The sequence below is a fragment of the Miniopterus natalensis genome, chromosome 2 (genome assembly GCF_054644295.1).
Source record: "Miniopterus natalensis isolate mMinNat1 chromosome 2, mMinNat1.hap1, whole genome shotgun sequence".
Lineage (NCBI taxonomy): Eukaryota > Metazoa > Chordata > Mammalia > Chiroptera > Miniopteridae > Miniopterus > Miniopterus natalensis.
The window spans coordinates 29,370,112-29,396,296 of NC_142082.1; the positions used below are offsets into that span (position 1 = coordinate 29,370,112).

The 26,185-nt window shown below is 37.5% G+C and overlaps 1 protein-coding gene across 1 annotated transcript in view; it reads left to right on the plus strand.

Moving 5' to 3' along the window:
• The first annotated feature begins 1,322 nt into the window (after positions 1-1,322).
• The window catches only part of NALF1 (NALCN channel auxiliary factor 1), a 529,324-nt gene continuing 504,461 nt past the window's right edge, over positions 1,323-26,185 (plus strand). The window contains exon 1 of the mRNA XM_087814235.1: positions 1,323-2,306. Within this exon, the coding sequence (XP_087670361.1) occupies positions 1,434-2,306 (873 nt within the window). The 5' untranslated portion in view covers positions 1,323-1,433. The remainder of the gene's footprint in view (positions 2,307-26,185) is intronic.

Sequence of the window (26,185 nt, forward strand, 5' to 3'; positions counted from 1 at the left end):
ACACAGCATCCTTTCCACACACAGCACGAAACTCGCTTGACAAAATAATGGAAAGCGCTGGTAGTTGTCGATCTCTAGTTTTAAGGGATCCTGAGGTCCGTGCAGAGAGACCAGATGCCACCTCCTCTCTCCTCTAGACAATTCACCTTCCCTACCCCCCAGCCCCCAACCTTTCATTTGAAGCCGATCATGACTTAGTTAAGAAGGCGCTAGCTACCCGGACCCTCTCCCCGTTAGAAACCTGGAACCGACCGCTTGCAACTCGGACTTTTTCCAGAGGTGGAGAGGGAGTGGGAGGTGAAGAAATTAGCTAGTCCTCGGTCGTGCATCCGCATTCTGACTTTTGTCCGTGCCAACGGAAAGAAAAAGCCAACAGGCGAGGACGGGGGACGCAAAGGAAGGAGCGAGCGCCGGGCAGTCCAGGCGCCCAGTGGGGCCGCGGGCCGCCGCCCCACCCCCTCCCGGCCCGCGCGTCCTCTCCCTCCTCCTCCGCCGGCCCAGCCGGTGCCAATGCGCCAGGATAGAGCTCCGCGCCCGAGGAGATGACGCAAAAGCCAGCGCTCCCCCCAAAAAAGTGTTTCTCCAGGACGAAGATGGCGGCAACTTAGCTGGGGACTGAAGATGACTGTGGCTCTCGGGAGGCCCAGCCCAGGCAATTCGGCCCCGAGGTCCCGGGGAGGCGGTGTCAGCAGCCGGAGCCCGGCGGCGGAGGCGCCCTCGGGCAGACCTGCGACAGCAGCGGCGGCGGCAGTGGGAGCGCGGGGTGGGGGGTGGGGGGGAGGGACAGCCCTGCCGGCGGCCGCCCAGGCTCCGGACTCCGGGAGAGACAGCGAGAAGTAGCAGCCGGAGGAGGAGGAGAGACAGGAGAAGGGGAGGCCGGAGGAGGAAGAGGAGGAGAAGCGGAGAAGCGGCGAAGGCGGAGGAGAGGACCCGGGGCGCACTGGTCGCTGCCAGCGGGCGGCGGAGACGGAGGCGCGGCATGCCCCTGGCCGGGAAGAGCGGGCGGCCCTCGGCGGGGCCATGGGGACCCGCGCGCTGACAATGCCTGGGTGAACGAGCGGCGCCAGCCACCCGCCACCTCCATCACCTCCTGCGCTCAGCGCGCCGCCGGCCACCAGACCCAGCCACCCCCGACCGCCTCTCCCTCCCGCCCTCTCTCTCTCCCCCCACTATTGTTTCCTACTCTACCGAGGATGGGGTCGGCTGACGATTAGGTCGGAAGCAAGTCAGATCTTCCTCCAAAGCCTGGTAATATTTATGTAGGCAAAAAGAGAGAGAGAAGAGAGAGGGGGGAGAGGGGCGCAGGGAGAGAGAGAGAGAAGACGCGGGAGGAGGGCATAAGGAAATTAAACCTTTAAGTCAATGCATATTGTGGAGACACCGGCACAGGAGCCCTCACGGTGGAGTCGGCCCGGGCTGTGCGTTCCCAAAATATGACCAGGGGTGCTTGGATGTGTCGGCAGTATGACGACGGCTTAAAAATCTGGTTGGCAGCACCCCGGGAGAACGAGAAACCGTTCATCGATTCAGAGAGGGCTCAGAAATGGCGACTGTCTCTGGCATCTCTCTTGTTTTTCACAGTCCTGCTCTCTGATCACTTGTGGTTCTGCGCCGAGGCCAAGCTGACCCGGACCCGGGACAAGGAGCAGCAGCAGCAGCGGCAGCAGCGGCAGCGGCAGCAGCGGCAGCGGCAGCAGGAGCCCTCCTGGCCCGCGCTCCCGGCGAGCATGGGGGAGTCCCCGCCCGGCGCCCCGGCACACAGACTCCTCTCCGCCTCCCCGTCCCCCACCCTGCCCCCCTCCCCGGGGGACGGCGGCGGCAAGGGCAGCAGAGGCGGAAACAACCAGAGCAAGGCTCTTTTTCTAGGAAACTCTGCCAAGCCCTTGTGGCGCCTGGAGACTTGTTACCCCCAGGGCGCCTCCTCGGGCCAGTGCTTCACGGTGGAGAGCGCGGACGCCGTGTGCGCCAGGAACTGGAGTCGGGGGGCGGCCGCGGGCGAGCAGCGGCGGGCGAGGGGCGCGCAGCCCGCTCCGCTCTGGAACTTGTCGGATTTTTACCTTTCGTTTTGTAATTCCTACACACTTTGGGAGTTGTTCTCGGGGTTGTCAAGTCCCAACACTTTGAACTGTAGTCTGGATGTGGTGCTCAAGGAGGGCGGCGAGATGACCACCTGCAGGCAGTGCGTCGAGGCTTACCAAGACTACGACCACCACGCTCAGGAGAAATACGAAGAGTTCGAAAGTGTGCTCCATAAGTATTTACAGTCGCAGGAGTACTCGGTGAAGTCCTGTCCGGAGGACTGTAAGGTAGGAACAGCGGACTTCCTTTTTCTTCGGCCCTTCTTGAGCTCTATCATCTGTTTTGCTTGGTTGGGGTGTTTTCTAGGGTTTTGAAATAGTTTTTGGCTCCGGTTTTGTTACTTCAGTCGTCGTCGTTGTGGTTATAAGAGCTTGACTTGGTGCTCGAGTTGGGAAAACTGGTGGATTACTGGTGGACTGGTGCCTTCTTCTGGGAATCCTTGGAAGATCAGGGAACACTCTGGTCTACTGAGATAATAAAGCCGACGCTTAAATGATCTCTTACGGATATGTAATTGTTTCAAACTCTCTTACCTTTTTAGAAAAATGGAATTTGAATGTGGCTTGTTAGGAAGACAATGGTGGGACTGCATCCTGATGACCCTAGCTAAAATCAGAAGAGTCAGAGACAGGCATGTGTGGGTTGGCTTATGGACCTGCACACATGAATTTTCAGATAGTGACATCATTAAGTTGGTTGACCAGGGGGGAAAGAGCAAGTGTTTGTAACTATTTATGTAGGAAGAGCAAAAACACATTTTACCTGTTTTACAGGTATAGTTCTGGTTGTTTGGGAAGTCTGGAGGCCTACCTAAGCATAGTTACCCACAGTAAGTTTTCTGTCTTCTCATAGACATTTGAATAATTATTTATCTCAGACTCAGTATGAGTGGAAAGTTTTAATTAAGTATCTGGTGATCAGTGATCACTGTTAGGTTTTATCAGACACCTTACATAATTAGCTTGAGTTTTCAGCATGTTCTCCAGAAGTACTAAATGGCAAATGCATGACGCTGTGGATGAAAAATACTAAACTCCTTAATAATGTGCGCCATATTCAGGCTCTTTCTGTTTAATATAATAGTGAACATAGTCCTTGCTGACTGACAAAAAGAAAGTGTATGCAAGTTTCTTAAGAAATGGACAATGCAACCTTGGGCGCATGTACTAGTAGAAGTGTCACTGTCCGTGGTGCTGAAATGATACTGCCCAAGGGCTCTCTTGAAGATACTGCAGTGAGTGACAATTTAGTAGGGAAGAAATGATGACAGAACATCAGTAAGCCTTAATGTTTTGTTCCAAGGGTAATTTCTTAAACAATATAATGAAATGGTATTGCTTTTAAAAAGGAATAATATTCTCTCCTTTCCTTTCTCTTCGCTACTCTCTCAACACCACACAGGAACCGAAAAACTGTCCTTCTTTTGCTTTACTTGCTTTGTACTGGGGAAGTGCAATCAAGGGCAGTATGGATAAAAAGGACACGTGATGCTTTGACAAGAGAATGGTCTAAGGGATACCTATTTTAAAAGAACATAGTTCAAGGGCTGTATTTTGCTTTGGATTGATTAGTTGTGCTTTTGACAATTAAGCTAAACTCAAACTAATCTCGTCTTTCAACATTCTTTAAGAGCAGAAACAGATCTTCTTTGAAAAGACTAATATTGAGTTTACAACATTAATTTAGAATGCTTTTTCATAAGATAAGTGGATTTTAAACTTTCCTACATACTTTTCTTAACCATACCACTATAACTAATGCCTGGGGATTGAACTTATTCTTAATAGCAGGAATTAATAATTTATTGCATCATTATTTATTGTGACCAGATATATTGCATCAGAACTAAAAATAAGGAAAGTGGTGTGTCTGCTAATTTTGCTACTCATAAAAAGGTTACAAGCATTTCAGTATATTATTTATGTTTAAAAGTGGTACCTTGTGATAATATGAATTTGCCTGCTTTTCTGAATGTAATTCTCATAGAAATTTCTATTAATTCCAACTCACATAGGTTTAGTATGTAAAAGATAGTCTGCATTATCAATAGACTGCAGTATATTTTCATATAAGCCTGTCAAATATACCTTTGTTCAAATATCCAAATTTTAAATAGAAGTATGTTTATTTTCCTCTTGACCTGAAATAATTCTCAACTCTATAGTTGTAATTATAGCTGTAAGGTATAATGTAGGTGAAATTAATTTGCAACTTTATGAACTATGTCTGGATTGTGTTTTTATATAAAGTGGTAGTTGTTAACTGTGTACACAAAAGCACATTATAAAAATTTAACTTCTTAGGAACATTTCTTCTTCACACTGAAAAGTAAGGACAGCCATTTGAGTCCCTCAACACCACAACACATAATTTATTGCCTGTGATGTCTTGTAGCTATTTTCTTGGTTATGTGACTTTTGTTTGTTTGTCAATTTGAAAATTTTTTTCCATAATAACAGTTTTCAATAATTAGAGTTTCAAATTTAAGGCGCAAGTGTTCCTGGTTGATAACTTACAAATCAATTGGTTAGTTCCTTAATTAAATATATGATTTCTTTATGATTCTGCAAAAGCCACAAACACATCCACATACAAATTATATCACATGGCTTAAAATGCTACTTGTAGTCTTTGACAAATGTGTCTGAATTTCTTCCTAAACACATTTACTTATTTCAAACATACCTATAATTATGAAATTATGACTGTCATCAGGGATGTTGTTCAAGATATACATTCTATGCAAAATTCCATATTTTAAGATAGCCACAAAGTGCTAGGCTATGTTAAAAGCAAATGCGCTATATTTCTGGAATTGGTAATATATTCATGAAAAAATCTAATTTAAGAGTTTGTAAGTATATTTGTAAAAATATAGATATAATATATTTAGTCATATTAGTTATACAAATTATTAAAATTTATATTTTAGGAGAAACATATTAACTTTATCATGCCCATATATATTAAATGATTAATGCAGTAATTTCTAATTATGAAAAGTTAGGACATATTATTACCTTCTAGTTTTATATTTTCCCTCATTTACGAAAAGCCACATCCCATATATGAATAAAAATAAAATTGATTACATTTAATTTTTATTCAACTTCTGTTGAAGAGCTTTTGGACCTCTTGTGCTGGAAACACACACATACATACACACCACAAAACTGTGATATTGATCTAATACAGTCATAGTGCCTTGAGTCCATAGTAATTAGAGATCAAATACAGCTTGACTTTACTTTAGCGAACATTTGTGTTGCAACACACAGTAGAAATCATTTGCACCCAAGAATATTTTTTAATATTCTGAGAAATAGCTGACTTAATTTTTCAAAAGTAGGCATGCACATTTATCTCGTAAGTAATTTATGGAAAAATAAAGAGCACTCGAGCTGCTATATTACATAAATCAAGTAGCAAAAATGATGACAAGAATTCTTTTCTGTAGGTTGCAGTGTTTTTCAAAATTATCATTTTTACACATAATAAGAGTGACACATCTGTAATAATCTTCCAGTTGGTTGGTAATATTTAAATATGCAGTATTTTAAGATACAAAATTACATATGTATATTGCTAACCTGCTTGTTTGTTTTTTTTACTTAACGATTTTTCTCTTGTCCTTCTTTAGCTCTGAAACATACTTGAAGATACATATTATAAAATTAAGATATTTAAGGAATATAAATTTCTTTGTTACTGGTAAACTTTTGATATTGATAGCTTTATGTACTTGCTATACCTTAAATTAAGTCAGGCGATCAGTGAAAAGAGATTTGAGATTAGATTCTAACAAAAATATTGCATCATCTGTATTTTAGTTCTCCCACAATAAATACTAATTTTCATACTCTCAAGAATGTATACATTTCCATATTTTTATTTTTATAACCTAATGTTAAAGCAGATTTTATTGCTTATTCATATTGAACAGATACTGGCCAAAGATGCTCTGCCAATGTTAGGCGTATATAATAATCTTGATATCTGAGGCTTTCTGTATTGTCTGAAGAAATCACTCACAAACATTAACCAGTTTGAGAACATAGAATTTGGGTTACATAATGTACAATTTGAGCCTTTCTTAAGTTCTTAATTTATTTTGGTGTCATGAACTCTAGATTCTTGAAAATACTTATTTAAAATAAAATCAAATATCTAACAATTATTTCCACTTAAACATTGAATATAAAATATTATTTTGCTGTTGATTTGTATTTAATGTGACACCATCTAGGAGTGTGGAATACATATGCAAATAGATCTTTTTTGTATCTTACCACTTTATTATTTTTAAATCATACCTTTATAGTTGAATTGCTTCTCTTCAAAGTCAAATAGTCTAACTGTGCAGATAATCATTTTACCATTATTAAGGCCATTTATAAGGTCAAAACTACTATCATAACCATTTTTATGACCCATATTTTTGTTTGTTATATTTTTGTTTTATATACAACCACTAATTTTATGATCTGTATTTTATTTTTATATGAAAATACCCCAAATTTTGTCTTAATATTAGATGCTTATTGTTTTATAGACTAAAGAATGATTATTTTTACTTTGGACTTATATCTGGGTCAAATTAGTAGCTAAATAGGGCATAGCCAGAAAATTTGAAAAATTGCTATTATATATTGGTTTTAATCGCTTTAATTTCATGAGACCAGTGTCTGTGCAAGGTGAATTAAAATATAAAGGAAAGGAAATCAATAATGCTCTCATTCTCATACTCTCCCACATATAAATTATAATCCATTAAGATATTTTTTCATGCTAGATTGAGTATATTAGAATCAGTATAGAGATAACTATTTCAAATAAAATATTTTAATTTGAATTATTTGGCCTATTGCTTTAATTTCAATCTTCAATTTTCTTTTTAATCTTTATCTTCTGTGTTTAACCTCAGATTGACTAGGCACAAACATTTTGTTGTTTACTTTATATTGATTTACACTTCAAAGATGTTTCTTCATTATCAGTAAATTTTTACTCTAGATCATGATCCTTGGGGTCCCATGGGAATATCCTGAGGATCTTTGAAAAAGCCCTTAGCCCCAAGAGATTTTGATTTCATTCATCTGGCTTATGCCATGATCTTGAGATCTTCCACTTTCCCTGATGATATATGGCCAAGGTTGAGAACCACTCTTTTAGTTGACACTGACAACTAATGTGGTAAGAACTTTTAGCTCCTATGCCTAAGTAATACATAGTCATTTCTTTTGTTCAACCAATGAGAATGGAACTCAGACAAATATTTTTAAAGTGGTAAAGGCAATAGGACATAGCTAGAGGTCAGGGAAGCAAATATGTTGTGACTGGACGGAGGAAATAGATGAGAAGTGAATCAACTGAGTGAAAGGTTTAAAGGATGTTCCAGGAGAGAACGTGGAGAGAAGGAGGTGGATGCCCAAAGGACCAGAGTTTGAAATGTGTAAGGATGGGCCTAGTGGCTGTCAATATACTGCCTTTTAGCCAAAACTGAGCCATTACACTGGTATTCAATAATGGGCCTAGCTCGGGAATGAAGAAATTGAATGATTGTCTGAGACTGATCAACTATTTGATTAGAGGGCCCCAGCCTTATTATTTCTGTCTCAAATTTTAGCCTATATAAGTGTCTGAAACTTTTTCAAAAGTGTATGACTGATTTTTGGAAAAAACAAACAATAAAACTCTGTTGCTTTTTCATAGTATTTTGTGTGAATCAAGTCTATTCTTTTTTCATCTAATCACTTTAGTAGACCTAGGAAATTACTAATTCTTTTTCACTTTTTTTTTATGGTGATGATAAGCCATGTTTTGTTTTTACTTATAACTAGTATAATATGTAGTTTTTTGAAGATGTAAACTGCTAAGTAATCACAGATAATACTAAACTTAATTTTGGAATTAGTTTTAAAATTATCTTATTGCTCTGTTTTTAAGTGCTTGTAATATCAATCATATTTTATTTTTTAACGTTTTAGATTACAAGATGCTGTGAAACACCAAATCTAAGTTTTATCTAATAATAAATTAAATACAGTATTATTACAATCCAAATAATAAAATTTCCTCATGAAATGTTTTATTTTACTCTGATTCTATAAAATTGGAAATAAGAGATGGTTACATTTGTCTTTCTTTGCTAATAAATAATGATTTACACTATGCATTGTAATGGAATGCATGAAAATATTTAATTCTTGGGTGTGTAAAGTGTTAAAAAGTAATAGTTGCTTACCAGCCCCCACCCCTATAGTCTGTTTCTTCATTCAGTCATTTATAAACAAAATGTTATAGAAGCTACCACAGATGGTGGGAAAAATCCTGCAAAAAATAGATTATTATCTGTTTAAATACTGTTGTTCATCTTAGCAGTAGCAGTAGGATAGCCACACATGTGTGATAGGTGAATGCAATGTCTATGGAAATGCATGGAGATTTGTCAGCTTCTCCACCTTGTACAAGAAGGAAAATGGGCTCTAGTTAAAACTGTGACTCTTCACCGTTCTTCCTTTGTGTGCTTTCTTGCTATTATCTGGCTGTGTCCTCTCCTGTCATGTGGAACCTGCATTTTCAGGGGTTGTATCCCATGAGAAATCCAAAGTTCAGAAGTCTTTTCTCTGTATCTCCACTCCCATAAAAAATGATCAGTCTCTTTTTACTGAACTATTACCAACTTAGTTTACTTGAAAAAAAACCCAACCAAGATGTAAATGGGTGATCATGACAATGTATTACCTGTTGCAGAAAATGATTTGAATCACTCAGAAATTTAAATATTAGAACAAGCTTCACTAGTAAGCTAACAAGCTTTGGAGCTTATTAGAAGTCAGAAACTAGTCTACTTCATTTTTTCTTCTTGTCATCTCTGTGAGGTATTATCACAGATTTTACAGATGAGTACAGTGAGGATATAAAGTTAACTATTCCAAGGTCAAACTGCTGGTTAGTGTTAAAGATAAAGTACACTTTATCATTTGAATGAAGAGATTAATATAATAAGCCTACATTTACCTGTCACATATTTACTTTTTATTTTAAATTTATCATTAAAAACATTTTACAGGTGATAAAACAAGCTAAGATTACAGAAATTTAGGAGTCCTGGACAGCTGGGATGGATTGCCAGAAATTCCAGGCTCATCATTTCAAAGGCTTAGGGAGCAGATTTGAAAATGAATAAATCAGCAGAACACTTAGATTTAGAGTTTAACAGATTAAATGATGTGTGTAAAATTTTAGTGGGCAGGAAATAAACTCAGGATATCTGTGATATTTCTTATGCTGAATTTATAAGTTAAATAAGATACATTCACTTTTTATGATTTTAAATCAATGTCCCATTTTTACCTTGTATTAAAAGATGTTTGAGTTTATTAGTTGAGAGTTATCTCTGTATTGCCTTATATCTGTAACAGTTAGAAATCTTAATTTTTATCTAATTTTTATTAGCTCCCTATAGGCTATGTCTCTAAATACAGTCACACTGTGGGTCAAGGCTTCAACATATGAATTTGGGGGGGAATACAATTCCATCCATAACACTGAGTAAGGTATGTGTCAAGAGCTGCAGGAAGTACCACTGGGAAGATGTTAATGCTCAATTGTGAAGGATCGTGTATCCCATTCCAAGGCCTTTGAATTTCATTCCCTGTATGATGAAATATCAGAGAGGGATTTTAATTAAGGAATCACCCTGGATGATTTGTTTTTTCCCCAAAAATTAGCTCTGGCAGCAATGTGGTAATAGGAACAGGGAAACCAATTCAGAATCAGCTGCCTTCCTTTGGAGTAATAGGATGACTCTAAACCAACCTCTCCAACAGAACTTTCTATAGTGACGGAAATGTTTTGTATTTTACCCTTTCCAATGTAGAAGCCACTAGCAATATGTGGCAATCGAGCACTTAAAATGTGGTTAGGGTGAGTTAGGAACTGAATTTAAAATTATAGTTAATTTTAGTTTATGTTTAAATAGCCCTAGTGGCTAGTGGCTACCACATTGGTCAGGAAACTCTAACTGTAGGGCCTATGAAATTGGAGAAGAAAGACAAGAAGATTCAGTAGAGTTTTCTGAGTTCAGATGTACAAATTGCTTTATAGAAAAGGGATATGATTCAAGCTTTATAAAAGGTGAGACTGTGAATGTTGACACCGTCTAATGAGATAGGCAGTGTAGGGGGAATAGCAGTTTGGGATTGAGACTGGTGAAGGAAACACGGAGTTCATTTTTGGAGATAATGATATCAGGAGATGTCTAGTCGGTAGTAGGAGATGCCAGGTGAGAAGGGAGTTTGGATGTGAAGTTCCCTCTCTACATGCTGGTTTTATTTGGGAAGGTTAGGGGAGAGATTAGATGACCTCACACAAACGATGGTAAGTAAAGAATACCAAAGGTGAATCCTAAGAGAGAACAGCACTTAAGGGTTTGGGCAGAAAAGGTACCAAGGAAAGATATTGCAAAGAAACAAGGAATGAGAGTGAGAATGAGAATAAGGGAGAGAGAGGTAGAAAGAGAGAACAAGAGAGAGAGGAGGGAGAGGGAGAGGGAGAGGCAGAGACAGAGGCAAAGGCAAAGGAATTATGAGACTGTGATGACTTGAAAGGCGTACGGGAGGATTTTAAAAAAGATCCAGAATCACTCAGGGGTGTCTGATCTTGTAGAAAGAACATGTAGGATGAAGCCTAGAAATAGGCCACTGAATTTGGCAGTTACATTTGTTGACCTTACAAGAGTAGTTTCAATAGAATGGTAGGAAGAAATGTCAAATTGTGATGAATAAGGAATGAGTTGGAGTTGAGGAAATAACGACTAGTCCAAACTACTCTTCATTAAGTTAGGCAGTGTAAAGAAAATGGAATAGGTGGGAAGATGTGAGTTTAAGCAATAAATATTTTATGATGAAATAAATTTTAGAATATTTGTAGCTTTTGATCTAATGCCCAGATGAGAATAGGAAATTGAAAGTTCCAGACTCCGAAAAAATTAATAATGGCTTCACATCCCAAGGAAGAGGTGATGAGCTCCCATCTATTACTGCCCGTGGGGAGGAGAGGTTGTATCTGTACATTCTGCTGGAGATCTCAATGCCTTTGTTTCAATGTTTATATTAAATAGGAACAGCGCTTTTATTTCAGAAAATAAATGCAATTACCAACTTGAATATGTTCAAATAAAGTAAAAGCTCATTTTCAAATAATATAAATAATTACTGGTTGCAAATATGAAATTATCAACAATTACATAGTACTTGTTACTATATTTTCTTTAGGGCTGTGTTGCTTTGGGATTCAGTGGCATATTTGGAGAACCCACTGAGTTAAATATGGCTATTTCTTTATAGGGTATCTTAAAAAAGTTTATATGTTTGATAGAAAATTTTAAAAGTCGAAATTAATTTTAACCCTAATAAAGATCAGTTAAAGATAGATTGGGTTTAACGCCCAGCATCACTCACCATTTATTAGTTATATGACATTGTCCAAGTTACTTAATATAGTGATTCTAGTGTTTCTTTCACAGGATGGTTATGGGGGAGAAATTGAGACTCCCATGCATATGAAAGTACCTAAGCTATGGCTTTTTATGCCCAATAAATTGTAGCAATTCATTAAAGCCCATGGGAGAAAAGCCATGGGAAACATCAGTAAAACTGATATAGTCTTCACTTGAGACCTCATAAATTTTCTGGTAAACAACACTTACTTTCAAGAAGGTTATAAGCAGACTTCGCATTTTGCATGGTAAAATTCTCTGCTTTATTACATCTACATTCATCTACTTCTCTAAATTAATGAACAACACTGGAATAGAATGGAAGACAACAGTTCAACTCGAGTGAAAATGTTTTGTTCCTAAAGCTTGAATTTTTTCTGTGTTATTTCAGACTCAAATGAACATGTGCTTGGCTTTAAAACAAGTAAATACTCTTAGATTATTCTAAACTGGCTTGAGCACTTTTGTTCACAAACCTCTCTGGGAGGTAAAGTGGAAAAATCATTTGATGATCTCCCATATCCTGGAGAATGATGGGTAAAAATAATCTTGGGGAAAGTTGTGTGTTATACAGTTTGTTAGGCATTGCAAAGTCAGGTGTCCCCAGTTCCATATTAAAACGTGGAGCCCTTTCCCTTGATTTCTAGCTACTTGGCTTTGTATTTTGTTCTGTCGCCTGTTATTTTCTGCTCTGCCCTGCATTTACCTACTCTGCTGTACTTAGTATTTTTATTGATTGGGGCGAGAGAGGAAGTAGGGTCAAGTAGAGCTGGCGGACAAAGCGAACAGGGCAAGTTCCAAGATACAGAAGTCCGAGCGGGGTAGAATAAAAGACTCTAAGCTGTATACCATGCATGGGAATATGATTTTCCTGAGAAAGAGAAGACACGGGGAGTCATAGTAAGGTTCTTTAACTTGATATAAATCGTATGTGTAAGTGGAGTCTTATTACTCAGTACTTCCTTTGGCTCTAGGGGTGAGAATGGGCCTAGAGGTGTTTTAAGAATATCTGTACTCTGTACAGGGCGAGTGTTCTGTTAAAAGCTATAATGGAGAGGCTGCCTGAGAAAATCGGAGTCCATTGCTACAGAGATGTACAAATGGGTTGGGAGCAATCTGCCATGACCCTAGAGGCTTCTTGCCTATGTGTTACAAGTTGACCAGATGATTTTAAATATTCCATCCAGTGTCCTTTGGTATAAAGTGAGGCACCCAGAAATGAAAACTTTGCATTGTGAAATGGTACTTATTGCCAGTACCACCAAAGGAAAAATTCTATTACGCAGAAAATATAAGTGTTTTCTTAGCCAAACACCTTGCTCTTAGTAATTGTACTTTGTTTTTAAAAAGGAAAATCTTGACCACTTTAACTTTAAATTACTTCTCTGATTTGTTATCAGTTTGAATAATTCTGAAAAAAAATGAATCAACTACTTGTGTTTACCCTGAAGATAGATAGGAACCGAGTTAGACTAATTTATAAATACTTTTTTGTTATTACTACCATTAAAAAAATAAATATTCCTCAATCATAAACACATCAATCACTATTATAAAATCTCAAGTAATTCTTTTGAGCAAAGCACGACTCAACAATATGGTCAGACTGGGAAAGAAAAGACGCATATGACCTTTCTCCATTGGTTTCGCAGCACTTCTTTTCACACATGTCATCCCCACATCCAGTTCATTGGGGATATTATCACTGGATAAAATCCCCCACTCTTGTGAAATTGTATTCATCTATTAAATTTTTACAATAAACAAGCCCTATACTGATAACTTTAGCATCCTTCTCTTATTTATTCCCAGTAACAACTCAATATTATGGTCAAAATTAGCTGTCTTCAACAAATGAGGTGACTAAGGCTTAGAAAAGTTAAGAAATGTGCCGAAGTTCACACAGGTAACTGGCATAACCAGAATTCAAACCTAGTAATATCTAGCTCTTAATTTCATGGGCTTGACTTAACTACTACAATATACTGTCCATTCTATCACAAATCATTTCCCATGTCTAGTGTTTTTGTTTTGTTTTGTTTTTTTTAGGGGAGAGAATGTGGGTGGATGACAGCAGGAGTGAATAGAATATAAAGTTCTTTGGCACATAAAATATAACTTCATTCAAATGCTTTTATTGTTGTAACTTCTTGGTGTAGGGGATGAGCCTTGGCCTGAAAGTTAGAAAGGCCTAGTTTCAAATAGTTTTTCCACCAATTCCTGTAAAATGACAATACTTATATCCAGCTTAAGGAGTCCCTGAGAGAAGGAACAGAACAGTGTGTAATCAAATGTAGCTGGCAAGTAGTGGTCCTCTCAGTTCGAACTATTCTTAGAAGAGATAGTCACTTCCCAGTGCACTGCAGCACACTGTACTCTCTCTACTCTTTAGAAACTGAGCTGATAGAAAACATTGACAAGTTTGTCCTCCTGATCCAATAATTGGTTTCTAATCAAACCAGTCCTAGTCTAGATCAACTACCTGACAGAGATTTTCCACTTAGTTTCCATGGAGGCATTTCAAAAAGGCATCGCACGCAGATGTATTTGCCCTCAAAAAATCACAATGATCTTAGATAAAAACTGTGTAGAGAGAAACAAATGTATTAAGAAGATCAGTCTGAATCTTAAACTACTTAAAAACAGGATTTCTCTTTTCCCATAGTGAAAGCTGGACTTGTCGTTATGGGACATGAGCCAAGAAGCTATGGGGCACCTGTGCTTTCTAAGGCAATGGCTTCATGACAAGTCCAGCTGACATAGTGGGGGGGTGGAGACCACATGGACATTCAAATGATCTTGCTGCCAATGGAGTCTACATCTGATCTGCTTTGTGGAAGGTTGGCAAATCTGACAAGTTTCCTACATATTCTATTTGCCCCATGAAATTTCTAAATATATATATTGAAATTGTAGAAATCATTTATGAAAAATAAACCCTTTCATATTATTTCAGTTTAGACTGTTCAAACTTCATTTTTATTCAATTTAAGTGACAATTCAAGTAAAGAGGAGGGGACTTAAATCTGAATGAACAGAGTTTTTGCCAGCATTGTTTGGCTGCATTGATGAATATATATTATTTTGGGTTTTCAACTGTTACGATTGTCAGCTGCTTAGCCATGGAGTTGATTTCTCCATTCAACTAATTGGCCTTTTAAGATTATTAAAATAATTGATTCAATCTTTAGGTATTTTGGTATTTTTTAGTCTTAGGAACAGGCCAAACATGTACAGGGTGTGGCAAAAGTAGGTTTACAGTTGTTAGTATGAAAAACACAGAATTTATTCTTGTATTATTACTTATTAATTATTGTATTATTTTTCATACAAACAACTCTAAACCTACTTTCGTCCACCCAGCATATGCATTTTACCTACAAGGAGTCAAAGAAACTATTTATTTATTTATTTTTGGTAAAAGTAAACATCCTAAAACAATACCTAAACTCTTTTTTAAATTTGTACATTTAGTCTTTGACAAGTAAATTTCTCCTTTCCAAATGACTTCACAATCTGGGAAAAGCTAATAAAATCCATTGACATTTATAAGTCTCAAATTTTTAATTTTACATTTTATATGTGATATTAAGAAATTTAACTTTTTCCTAATAAACATCTGAAAATTTCCTTAAGGCTATGGGGATTAATTTTTGATATCCCTCAACTATTTCATAAAGGTAGAGACATTTAAAAAGGCCCTAAAGCAGGAGTAATTCTTTACATCTACAAAGAGGGGTCAGGCTTTGCCCTAGTCACACTGTCCAGATGGGCAGTACCACAATGTGTTGGCCAAAGAGTTTAGTGTCATTAGGTTCCACTGCTCTTGAATATTAGTAGTGTCCATCAGCTTTTCCTAAGTCACATTTGACTGTGTCCACACAGGAACAGAAAAGTAAGACCAATAAATAACTATAATTGAGACAAATATAAATTTGTGGGGAATTGAAACACTTTTTGTTAATTAACTTCTTTGGCTAATAGTCTTTGTCTGAAATATGGTGCATCACTGTTAAGGAAATGATGTTCATTTCTCCAATATCATATTTTTTTAAACTTTATTTTTATTGTTGACACTACTACAGATGTCCCCTCTTCCCCTTGCCCACCTCAGACAACTCTCATAATAATATTTTTGCTGATATATCTCTTAGGGCAAGGGAAACAAAGAAAAAAAACAAAACACAAATTGGACTACATCAAAATGAAAAGCTTCTGCTCAGCAAAGGAAACCATCAACAAAATGAAAAGGGAACCCACTGCATGAGAGAACATATTTGAGAATGATACATCTGATAATGGGTTTAATTTTTAAAATATATAAAGAACTTATACAACTCAACACCAGGAAGACAAATAATCCAATTAAAAACGGGCAAAGGACATGAATAGACTTTCTCCAAAGTGGACACACAGATGGCCAATAGACATATGAAAAAATACTCAATGTCACTAATCATTAGAGATATGCAAATTTAAACCATAATGCAATATCATCTCACACCTGCCAGAATGGCTACCATCAATAAACCCACAAACAATGAGTGTTGGCGAGAAGGTAGAGAAAAAGGAACCTTAGTGCACTGTTGGTGGGAATGCAGACAGGTGAAGCCACTATGGAAAACAGTACAGAATTTCCTCAAAAAATTAAAAAAGGAGCTTCCTTTTGACCCAGTTATCCCACTTCTGGTAATATATCCTGAAACACCAATTTGAAAGAATATATGCACCCCTATGTTCATAGCAGTGTTACTTACAATAGCCAAGATCTGGAAACAGCCCAAGTGCCCATCAATAGATGAGTGGATAAAAGAGCTGTGGGACATTTACACAGTGGAATACTACGAAGTCCAATATCACTTTAATTGGATGAATTAATACAATCACATTATTCACTATAAAAAGATAAATGCAAAAGCTAAGCCGTGCAAATTTGCATTTCTTTAACAACTTGATTATATAAAATACTAAAATAATGTAGTGAAAGGCACTATGCACACTCAACAATTTCCTTTTTTTTTCATGTCAAGGCTAGAATTGATGAATTGTAGAAAAATTAACTCATGATAGATATGGTTTGGGGAAAAATAATATTTTCATCCAAATGTATTAATTTGTTTTAATAGCCTGATAGTTGAAATACATGGAGAAAGATGAAATAGCTGAATTGATGTAGCAGATAGACCATGAAAAACACATAATGATATTTGAGGGTTCCCATTTTCTACCTTTGATGGATTATAACAATTTACTCTTGTCCACGTAATGCTGTGTCCATCCTGGGCTATTTTGTATGACCCTGAGCCTATTATTATTTTACTATGTTTTTTTTTATACCATGGAAATATATGTGGTTATTAAAGAGAATTTCCTATGGGGCTATTCAACCAAGTTCTTCTGACTTCTCTAAGCAACGATGAAGGGCCATCCTCCAGAGCTGCCACTGTTTGTTGTGGAATGAGCCTTGAACCAGAGGGATCAAAGAAGTATTAGCACCGAAGAGAATCCCTGCGTTTTCTCAGAATGGTCACAGTGATTATTTCCAAAAGATATGATAATTGTAGTCCAGATGCGTTAAAGGATGCTGCATAAAGAATATTTGAACAACTTAATTTGTAATAAGTTCCTCTGGGTATGCATTTTTTCATACTTTTTTTGTGTAGTATATAGGATGAAAACATACTATAGGGACAAATGAATATTACTTTTAAAAGATCGTCAGTGGAAACTGTTCTTGGATAATTTGAGCACTATTATTATATGACAATAATGATTTAGTCACTGAGGTATAAGGTATCATCCCACAGTGCTACTAGTTAAAAAAGAATAAATAATTAGACATCTCATCATGTGTGACTCATGTATGGACATGAAAAATCTGTAAAAAATTTATATGTAAACAGAATGATTATTAAAGCAAGAGGAAGGAAGGGATATGAGGGAAAGACCAGGAGAATATTTACTCTTTTTTTTCCAGATAACCTTTTTAATGAGAATAAGATTAAAAGACATGTGAATCTTTTAATCAAAAAGATGTTGTGCTCATAATCTGTTATTGGAAAAAAACTCCATAACAGATTTTTCCCCCCAAATGGTCCTGCTTTCAACCTGTAAGTAAAAATTTGATTTTACTCAGAGCCTTGGAATCAGGACAGTGCTGCAGTTTCAACCTGAAGTTGTTCCCTCTAACCTGTTTATGAAAAGTTCGTCTTTTCCTTCCTAAAATACAGTAGGCTCTGAATAAAATAATTGCAAAATACCCATTTTATGAAACATGGTGTTTGATATCTTTGTTGCTGAACATCAGAGCTTTTTATATGGAAACATAAACACAGTATTTTACCCATACATGCTTCTTTATGGGTAATTATGGGTATGAAAAGTAATAAACAGCAGGGTAATTATGCCATAGCTTGCGGCTGGGATGTGTGTTTTCTTAATCTGGCCACTTAAAGGAAGAAATAACTGTTCATCATTGAACCTTTCAAGATAAGCGTTTCTTTAAGCCAATGTCATTTCCCAAAATGAGAAGTCTTTAGAAAAATATATCACTGCTTGGTTTTTCTGATTAATTTATGAATGGTAAAAAACTGGAAAGCGACCATAACTTTACTATGTAGTGGACTAACATCTAGAAAAGTTTGAGACTAGTTTTCACTTAACAGAAAAAAGCAAGAGAAACTATTTGACAGCATAGTAGAAACTTTTCCACTAGTTCAGCCATTAGAATAAAAAGTATATATTTTTTATATGCCAATAACTAGCTAGGATATCCAGAGCAACAAATTATATCATCTGAGAAATTAACCTGGAGAGGTCAAGTAGTTTCTAAAGTTCAAATAACTCACAGACAAATGTTTTAAAATATCACTTTTTAAACATTGTCCTGTGTTATATCACATTGTGGAATGAACTAGAGTGATAGTGAATTCCTTTTGTGGAAAATGTGTTACAGAAACTAAATAAATCAGTACTGTGACTCATTGGTCGTTTGAAGAAAGTTTGACCTCAGTCAACAATCCAAGTATAGAAAAAAATAATTGATATAAATCTATATCTCTGTCTTTATAAATTTAAGTGGTTTAAATAAATTTTGCTTATGAACTTTAATTTGATTCATGGACATCTAGAAAAGTTATGCCCAAAGCTAGAGGGCAGTTGTCTTCTTTATTAAGAAAATGATAGTTAACAATTAGAACCTAGTGTTGGTACCAGATCATTTATTTAGTCCTATGAGTAGGTCTGATAATTATCCCCATTTTGTAGATAAGTGAACAAAGGCCTAGGACACAGACCCTTTAACTAAAGCTTTTAACAGCTATTTTATATTTGTCTTCTTTCACACTGCTATGCTATAAAAGCAGTCCTGATGGTTAGAGATTAGATTATTAAAAAGAAAGAAAATAAGAAATCATTGAAAATATTGGCTTGAAGACATTGTCTAAGTACATGTGGCCAGTTTACATGATGAATCTATAAAATGAAATTTGTATATACAGTTGTGAGTACACAAAACATAGTTTATTCTTGTATTTTTTTTTTTTTTTTAAGTTTCTTTATCGTTATTGTTGAAAATATTACAGATGTATCCTTTTTATTCCCATTGAGCCCCTCCACCCCGCATCCATTCCACCCCCAGGCTTTCCCTATACCAATGTCTGTGTCCATGGGTTATGCTTATAAACATATAAGTTCTTCGATTAAACCCCACCCACTTCCCACCCCCACCTTCCCTCTGAGACCCCTCAGTCTGTTCCATGCTTCTGTGTCTCTGGATCCATTTTGTTCATCAATTTATTTTGTTTATTATATTCCACATATAAGTGAGATCATGTGGTATTTATCTTTTTCTGACTGGCTTATTTCACTTAGCATAATACTTTCTAGTTCCCTCCATACTGTGCCAAAGGATAAAAGATCCTTCTTTTTGACAGCTGCATAGTATTCTGTGGTATAAATGTGCCACAGCTTTTTTATCCACTCATCTACTGTTGGGCACTTGGGCTGTTTCCAGATATTGGCTATTGTAAATTGTGCTGCTGTGAACATAGGGGTGCATAAGTTCTTTGCGATTGGTGTTTCGGGTTTCTTAGGATATATTCCTAGAAGTGGGATCACTGGGTCAAATGGCAGGTCAATTTTTAATCTTTTGAGGTAACTGCATACTGCTTTCCATAGTGGCTGCACCAGTCTGCATTCCCACCAGCAGTGTACTAGGGTGCCCTTTTCTCCACACCCTCGTCAGCACTTGTAGTTCGTTGACTTGTTGATGGAGCCATTCTGACAGGTGTGAAGTGATACCTCATTGTGGTTTTAATTTTCATCTTTCTGATGATTAGGTATGTTGAGGATTTTTTCATATATCTCTTAACCATTTGTATGTCCTTTTTGGAGAAGTGTTTATTTAGGTCCTTTGCCCATTTTTTAATTGGATTATTTGTCTTCCTTTTGTTAAGTTGTATGAGTTCCTTATATATTTTGGATATTAACACTTTATCAGACGTGTCCTTGGCTAATATGTTCTCCTATACAGTGGGCTCCCTTTTCGTTTTGCTGATGGTTTTCTTTGCTGTGCAGAAGCTTTTTATTTTGATGCAGTCCCATTTATTTTCTCCTTGGTTCCTCTTGCCCTAGGAGATGTATCAGCAAACATATTGCTACGAGAGATGTCTGAGATTTTGCTGCCTATGTTTTCCTTTAGGATTTTTATGGTTTCATGTCTTACATTTCAGTCTTTTATCCATTTTGAGTTTATTTTTGTGTATGGTGTAAGTTGGTGGTCTAGTTTCATTTTTTTGCATGTACCCGTCCTGTTTTCCCAGCACCATTTATTGAAGAGACTGTCTTTACTTCATGGTATGTTGTTGCCTCCTTTGTCAAATATTAATTGACCATAATGGCATGAGTCAATTTCTGCGTTCTCTGTTCTGTTCCACTGATCTATATGTCTGTTCTTGTGCCAGTACCAGGCTGTTTTGATTACAGTGGCTTTGTAGTATAACTTGATATCTGATATTGTGATCCCTCCTACTTTGTTCTTTCCCAAGATTGCAGTGGCTGTTCGGTGTCTTTTTTGGTCCCTATAAATTTTTGAAGTGTTTTTTCTAGATCTGTGAAATATGCTGTTTTAATAGGGATTACATTGAATTGATAGATTGCTTTGGGTAGTATGGACATTTTAATGATGTTAATTCTTCCAATCCATGAACATGGTATATTTTTCCATTTGTTGATATCTTCCTCTATTTCTTTTTTCAGTGTGCTGTAGTTTTCCAAGTAAAGTTCTTTTACATCTTCGGTTAAGTTTATTCTTAGGTATCTTATTTTTTTATTTGCATGGCAGATGGGATTTTTTTTAGTTTCTCTTTCTGAAAGTTCATTATTGGTGTGTAAAAATGCCATCGATTTCTGAGTGTTAATTTTGTATCCTGCTAACTTGCTGAATTCATTTATTAAATCTAGTAGTTTTTTGGTGGAGTCGTTAGGGGTCTATGTCCAAGATCATGTCATCTGCAAATAATGACAGATTTGTTTTCTCCTTTCCAATTTGGATGCCTTTTATGTTTTCTTCTTGTCTGATTGCTGTGGCTAGGACTTCCAGTACTATGTTGAATAGGAGTGGTGAAAGTGGGCACCCCTGTCTTGTTCCTGTTCTTAGGGGAAATGGTTTTAGTTTTTGCCCATTGAGTATGATGTTGGCTGTAGATTTGTCATATATGGCCTTTATTATGTTGAGGTATGATCCCTCTATTCCCACTTTGCTGAGAGTTTTTATCAAAAATGGGTGTTGGATTTTATTGAATGCTTTTTCTGCATCTAATGATAAGATCATGTGATTTTTATATTTCAGTTTGTTTATGTGATGTATCACGTTTATTGATTTGTGACTATTGTACCTGCCTTGCATCCCTGGAATAAATCCCACTTGGTCATGGTGTATGATCTTTTTAATATATTGCTGGCTCTGATTTGCTAATATTCTGTTGAGGATTTTAGCGTCTATGTTCATCAGGGATATTGGCCTGTAATTTTCTTTGTAGTATCTTTATCTGGTATTGGAATTAGGCTAATGCTGGCCTCATAAAGAGAGTTTGGAAGGGTTCCTTCCTCTTGGATTTTTTGAAACAGTTTGAGGCAGGTAGGTGTTAATTCTTCTTTGAATGTTTGGTAAAACTCTCCTGTGAAGCCATCCAGGCCAGGGCTTTTGTGTGCTGGGAGCCCTTGGATTACTGCTTCAACTTCATCAGCAGTTATCAGCCTATTTAAACTTTCTGACTCTTCCTGATTGAGTTTTGAAAGGTTGTATTTTTCTAGGAATTCATCCATTTCACCCAGGTTGTTCAGCTTGGTGGCATATAGTTGTTCATAGTATTTTCTTACAATCCTTTGTATTTCTATTGGGTCAGTTGTTATTTCACCTCTTTTTGTCTCGGATTTTGTTTATTTGGGTCCTGTCTCTTTGTTTCTTGATGAGTCTGGCTAAAGGTTCATCAATCTTGTTTATCTTTTCAAAGAACCAGCTCTTGGTTTCACTTATCTTTTGTATTGTTTTTTTAGTCTCTATATCATTTATTTGTGCTCTAATCTTTATTATTTCTTTCCTTCTACTTACTCTAGGCTTTTCTTGTTGTTCCCTTTCTAAGTTTTTGAGTTGTAGGGTTAAAGAGCCTATTAGAAGTTTTCTTGATTTTTGAGGCAGGCTTGTAGGTAGGTATAAACTTCCCTCTCAGGACTGCTTTCATTGTGTCCCATAGATTTGGAATTGTTGTGTGTTCATTTTCATTTGTTTCCAGGAAGTTTTTGATTTCTTTCTTGATCTCTTTGGTAACCCATTCATTGTATAAAAACATGCTTTTCAGTCTCCATGTGTTTAAATGTCTTCTAGTGTTTTTATTGTAGTTGATTTCTAGTTTCATGCCATTATGATCGGAGAAGATGCTTGATATGATTTCAGTCTTGAACTTTTAGAGGCTTGTTTTGTGTCCTAACATGTGGTCTCTCATTGAGAACGTCCCATGTGCAGTTGAGAAGAATGTATATTCTGCAGCTTTGGGGTAGAATGTTCTGTAAATATCGATTAAATCCATCTGATCTAGTGTGTCATTTGGGGTCGCTGTTTCCTTGTTGATTTTGTGTCTGGAAGACCTATCCAGTAAAGTCAGTGGGTGTTCAAGTCCCCGAGTATGACTGTATTGCTGTCCATCTCTTTCTTAACATCCTCTAGAAGTTTTTTTTATAAATTTAGGCACTTCTATATTGGGTACTTTTATGATTATCAGGGTTATATCCTCTTGCTGGATTGATCCCTTTAGTATTATGGAATGACCTCTCTTGTCTCTTGTTATGGTCTTCATTTTGAAGTCTATTTTGTCTGAGATGAGTATTTCTACCCTAGCTTTTTTTTTTCATTTTCATTTGCATGGAAATTCGTTTTCTATCCCTTCACTCTCATCCTGTGTGAGTCTTTTGTTCTGAGGTGGGTCTCTTGTAGACACCATATATCTGGGTCATGTTTTCTTATCCATTCAGCCACTCTGTATTCTTTTGTTGGGGCATTTAATCTATTTACATTTGAGGTTGTTATTGAAAGATACTTATCTACTGCCATTTTGTTTTTTTTATGCCTGTTTCTTATTCTCTTTATTTCTACTTCCTGTAATGCTGGTTTTGTAGTGGTAAAGTCTTTTACCCTTTTTTTTTCCTTCTCTTGGAAGCTCTTTATTTCACCACCCAGCTTAATTGATAATCTTGCTGGATAGAGTAGTCTTGGATTTCAGATTCTTGTTTTGCATTACCTTGAATACTTCATGCCATTCCTTTCTGGCCTGTAGAGTTTCTGAGGAGAAGTCATACCACAGCCTTATGGCGGCTCCTTTGTAGGTAACAGATTGCTTTTCTCTAGCTTCCTTTAAGATTCTCCCTTTGTCTTGAATTCTTGGCATTTTTATTATGATGGGTCTTGGCATAGGCCTCTTTGGATTCTTTTTGCTTGGGACTCTCTGTGCCTCCTGAACTTGTATGACTTCTTCCTTGACCAGGTTATGGAAGTTTTCTGTCATTATTTCATCACACAGGTTCTCTAACCCCTGCTTACTTTCAACCTCCTCTGGCATTCCTATAATATGAATATTGTTACATTTCATGCTGTCCCACAGCTCCCTTAGACTGTCCTGTTTTTTAATTGCTTTTTGTTTTTGGTTCTCTGATTGAGTGATTTTTTTCTACCCTGTCTTCTAATTCACTGATCAGATCCTCAGCTTCCTCTAATCTGCTGTTTATTTCTTCCACTGTATTCTTTATTTCTGCTCTCTCATACTTCATTTCTGACTGGTCATTTTTCATAGTTAACATATTTTTTTTCATGCTGCTGAGCATCCTTACAATCAGTATTCTGAACTCTATATCTGAGAGATTGCTTATCTCCATTTCATTTAGCTCTTTTTCTGGAGACTTCTCTTGTTCTTTCATTTGGGGCTTGTTTTTTTGTCTACCCATTTTGGCTACTTTTTTGGGTTTTTAAGTGTTAGGTAGATCTGCTAGGACTCTCAGTCTTCTTGGAGGGTCTCTAGTACAGGCCAGTGTCAGACACAGTTTGTGCCTGGCTCTGAGTACCTTGTTTGGAGCTATCAACAACCCTAGGCTTGAGGCTCTCCACTGATGGCCCTGGGTGCTTTTGGACAGGACCAAAATGCACATCAAAGTCTGCTCTTTTAAGGCCTGGGTCCCAAATCAGATCAGACAAAGACTCAAAGCATCCTGAGGTCTGCCTCTGCCTGCAGATTGATTAATCTGATTCTCTTAATGAGCCTCAGGCTTTAGAAGCTCCACAGGGTGGGGCCACTGGTTGTTATCAGTCTCTTTAGAAGCTTCAGGTTGAAGAAACTCCTCTGGGCAAGGTGAGAGGCTTTCCAGCAGGGTGGGGCAACTGCTTCCCCCCTCAGGCAAAAGTAAAAAATTTGCTGCCTGAGAAAGATGTCCCCCACAGTCCAGAGGAATGACTTGGCACAGGAATCCAGATGGGCGTCCCCTGATCTCACTCGCCAGAGCCCACAACCCCAGAGTCTCCCACATAGCTCCAGTCTACTCCACTCCCCCTCCACTGGAGACCAAGGCTGCACACGAAACGTTGTGCGTTGGCTTTGTAAGAGGGTTCCTGCAGTTCCAGCTGCCTCTCTTTGGCATACAGAAACCCTGCCGCTTTTCACAGCTAGATGTTATGTGGGCACCTTTCTCAGTTCTGGGAAGCCCAGTGTGGGGTTTAGGCCCCAGAGTCCTCAGTGGGACCTCCCCACAGCTGAGATCTCCCCCGGACCTTCAGCTGCTGCCTGTGGGAGCCCAGCCAGCCCTCTTGCATCCACACTTCCTACCAGTCTCTTTGCCATCTCCACCTTTCTTTCTTGGTTATGAGAATACTCTCCAGCTAGTCTTCAGTTGGTTTTCAGGATGGCTTTTCTATGTTTTAGTTGTAAATCCAGATTGGTCCCGGGAGAGTGTCAGTGTAGCTTCCACTCAGTCCTAATCATCTTGGATCTCCTGTTGTACTAATTATTATATTATTTTCCATATGAACCAGTATAAACCTACTTTTGCCCTTGTATATATACTAGTCCATCTGTTTCTTCTATTGGATTTTGATAATACTTTTAAAACTGGGAGATATGTCTTATTTGTTTTTGTCTAATATTTGTAAAGAACAAAAGAAAGAAATTAGGAAAATGAGCTTGTCATGGTTATAAAACATGGAAGCAGATTCTTTGGCACTCCTACTGAGAGGTGCAAACATACCTTCCTTTTGAATCTGGGCATGCTAGTGACTGCTTCATTCAAAAGATTAGGGTGTATGTGATGCCCTGTGGTTTAAAAGGCCATGAAGTTTGCTGGAATATGTATTCTTGAACCTTGAGCTGTCATATAAAATGCTCAGTTAACCCTGGACCACCATACTGTAAGAGAGTCCAAGCCACATAAAGAGGCCATGGACAGGCTTTCTTGTAAACAGTCTCAGGCATCTGACCTGGGACAGATGCCAGACATGTGATTGAAGCCTCCAGGTGAGTCCAACACCTACCCATTTAAGTCTTCAAATCTTCTCAAGGCAATAGATACTTTAGGGGAAAGAAAAGCTACCCCCATTATGTAATGTCTGACTTAACCAAATCCACCGAATTCTAGACTGTAATAAAATGGTTGTTTTAAACTATTTTGGGGTGATTTATTATGTAGCAATAACTAACTAGGAGAGTGTTCAGTAATAATTTGTAGAATGATTCTTTTTTATGTGAGAGGTTCCACTGAATAAAATGAAAATACAGAAAAATTAAAATATAGGAAACCTATGTGGCCTCATATGCTTTATTGAATTCTTTCCCTCTATGGTTAGTAATGTTGGTAAGTAGTTTCTTGAAGCTGTTATTATCACATTACCCACTGCCAGTTCATTTAATTCATTTAGCAGCAAATATTCATGTATTGACTCTTGTGCATAATTCATCATCTGAGGAATTATGAAATATATGATGTTCAGATACGATGCCTATGAACAAGTTGCATACAATATAACTGAAAAGGCACAGTTTGAAGTTGCATATAAACACTGCCATGGAG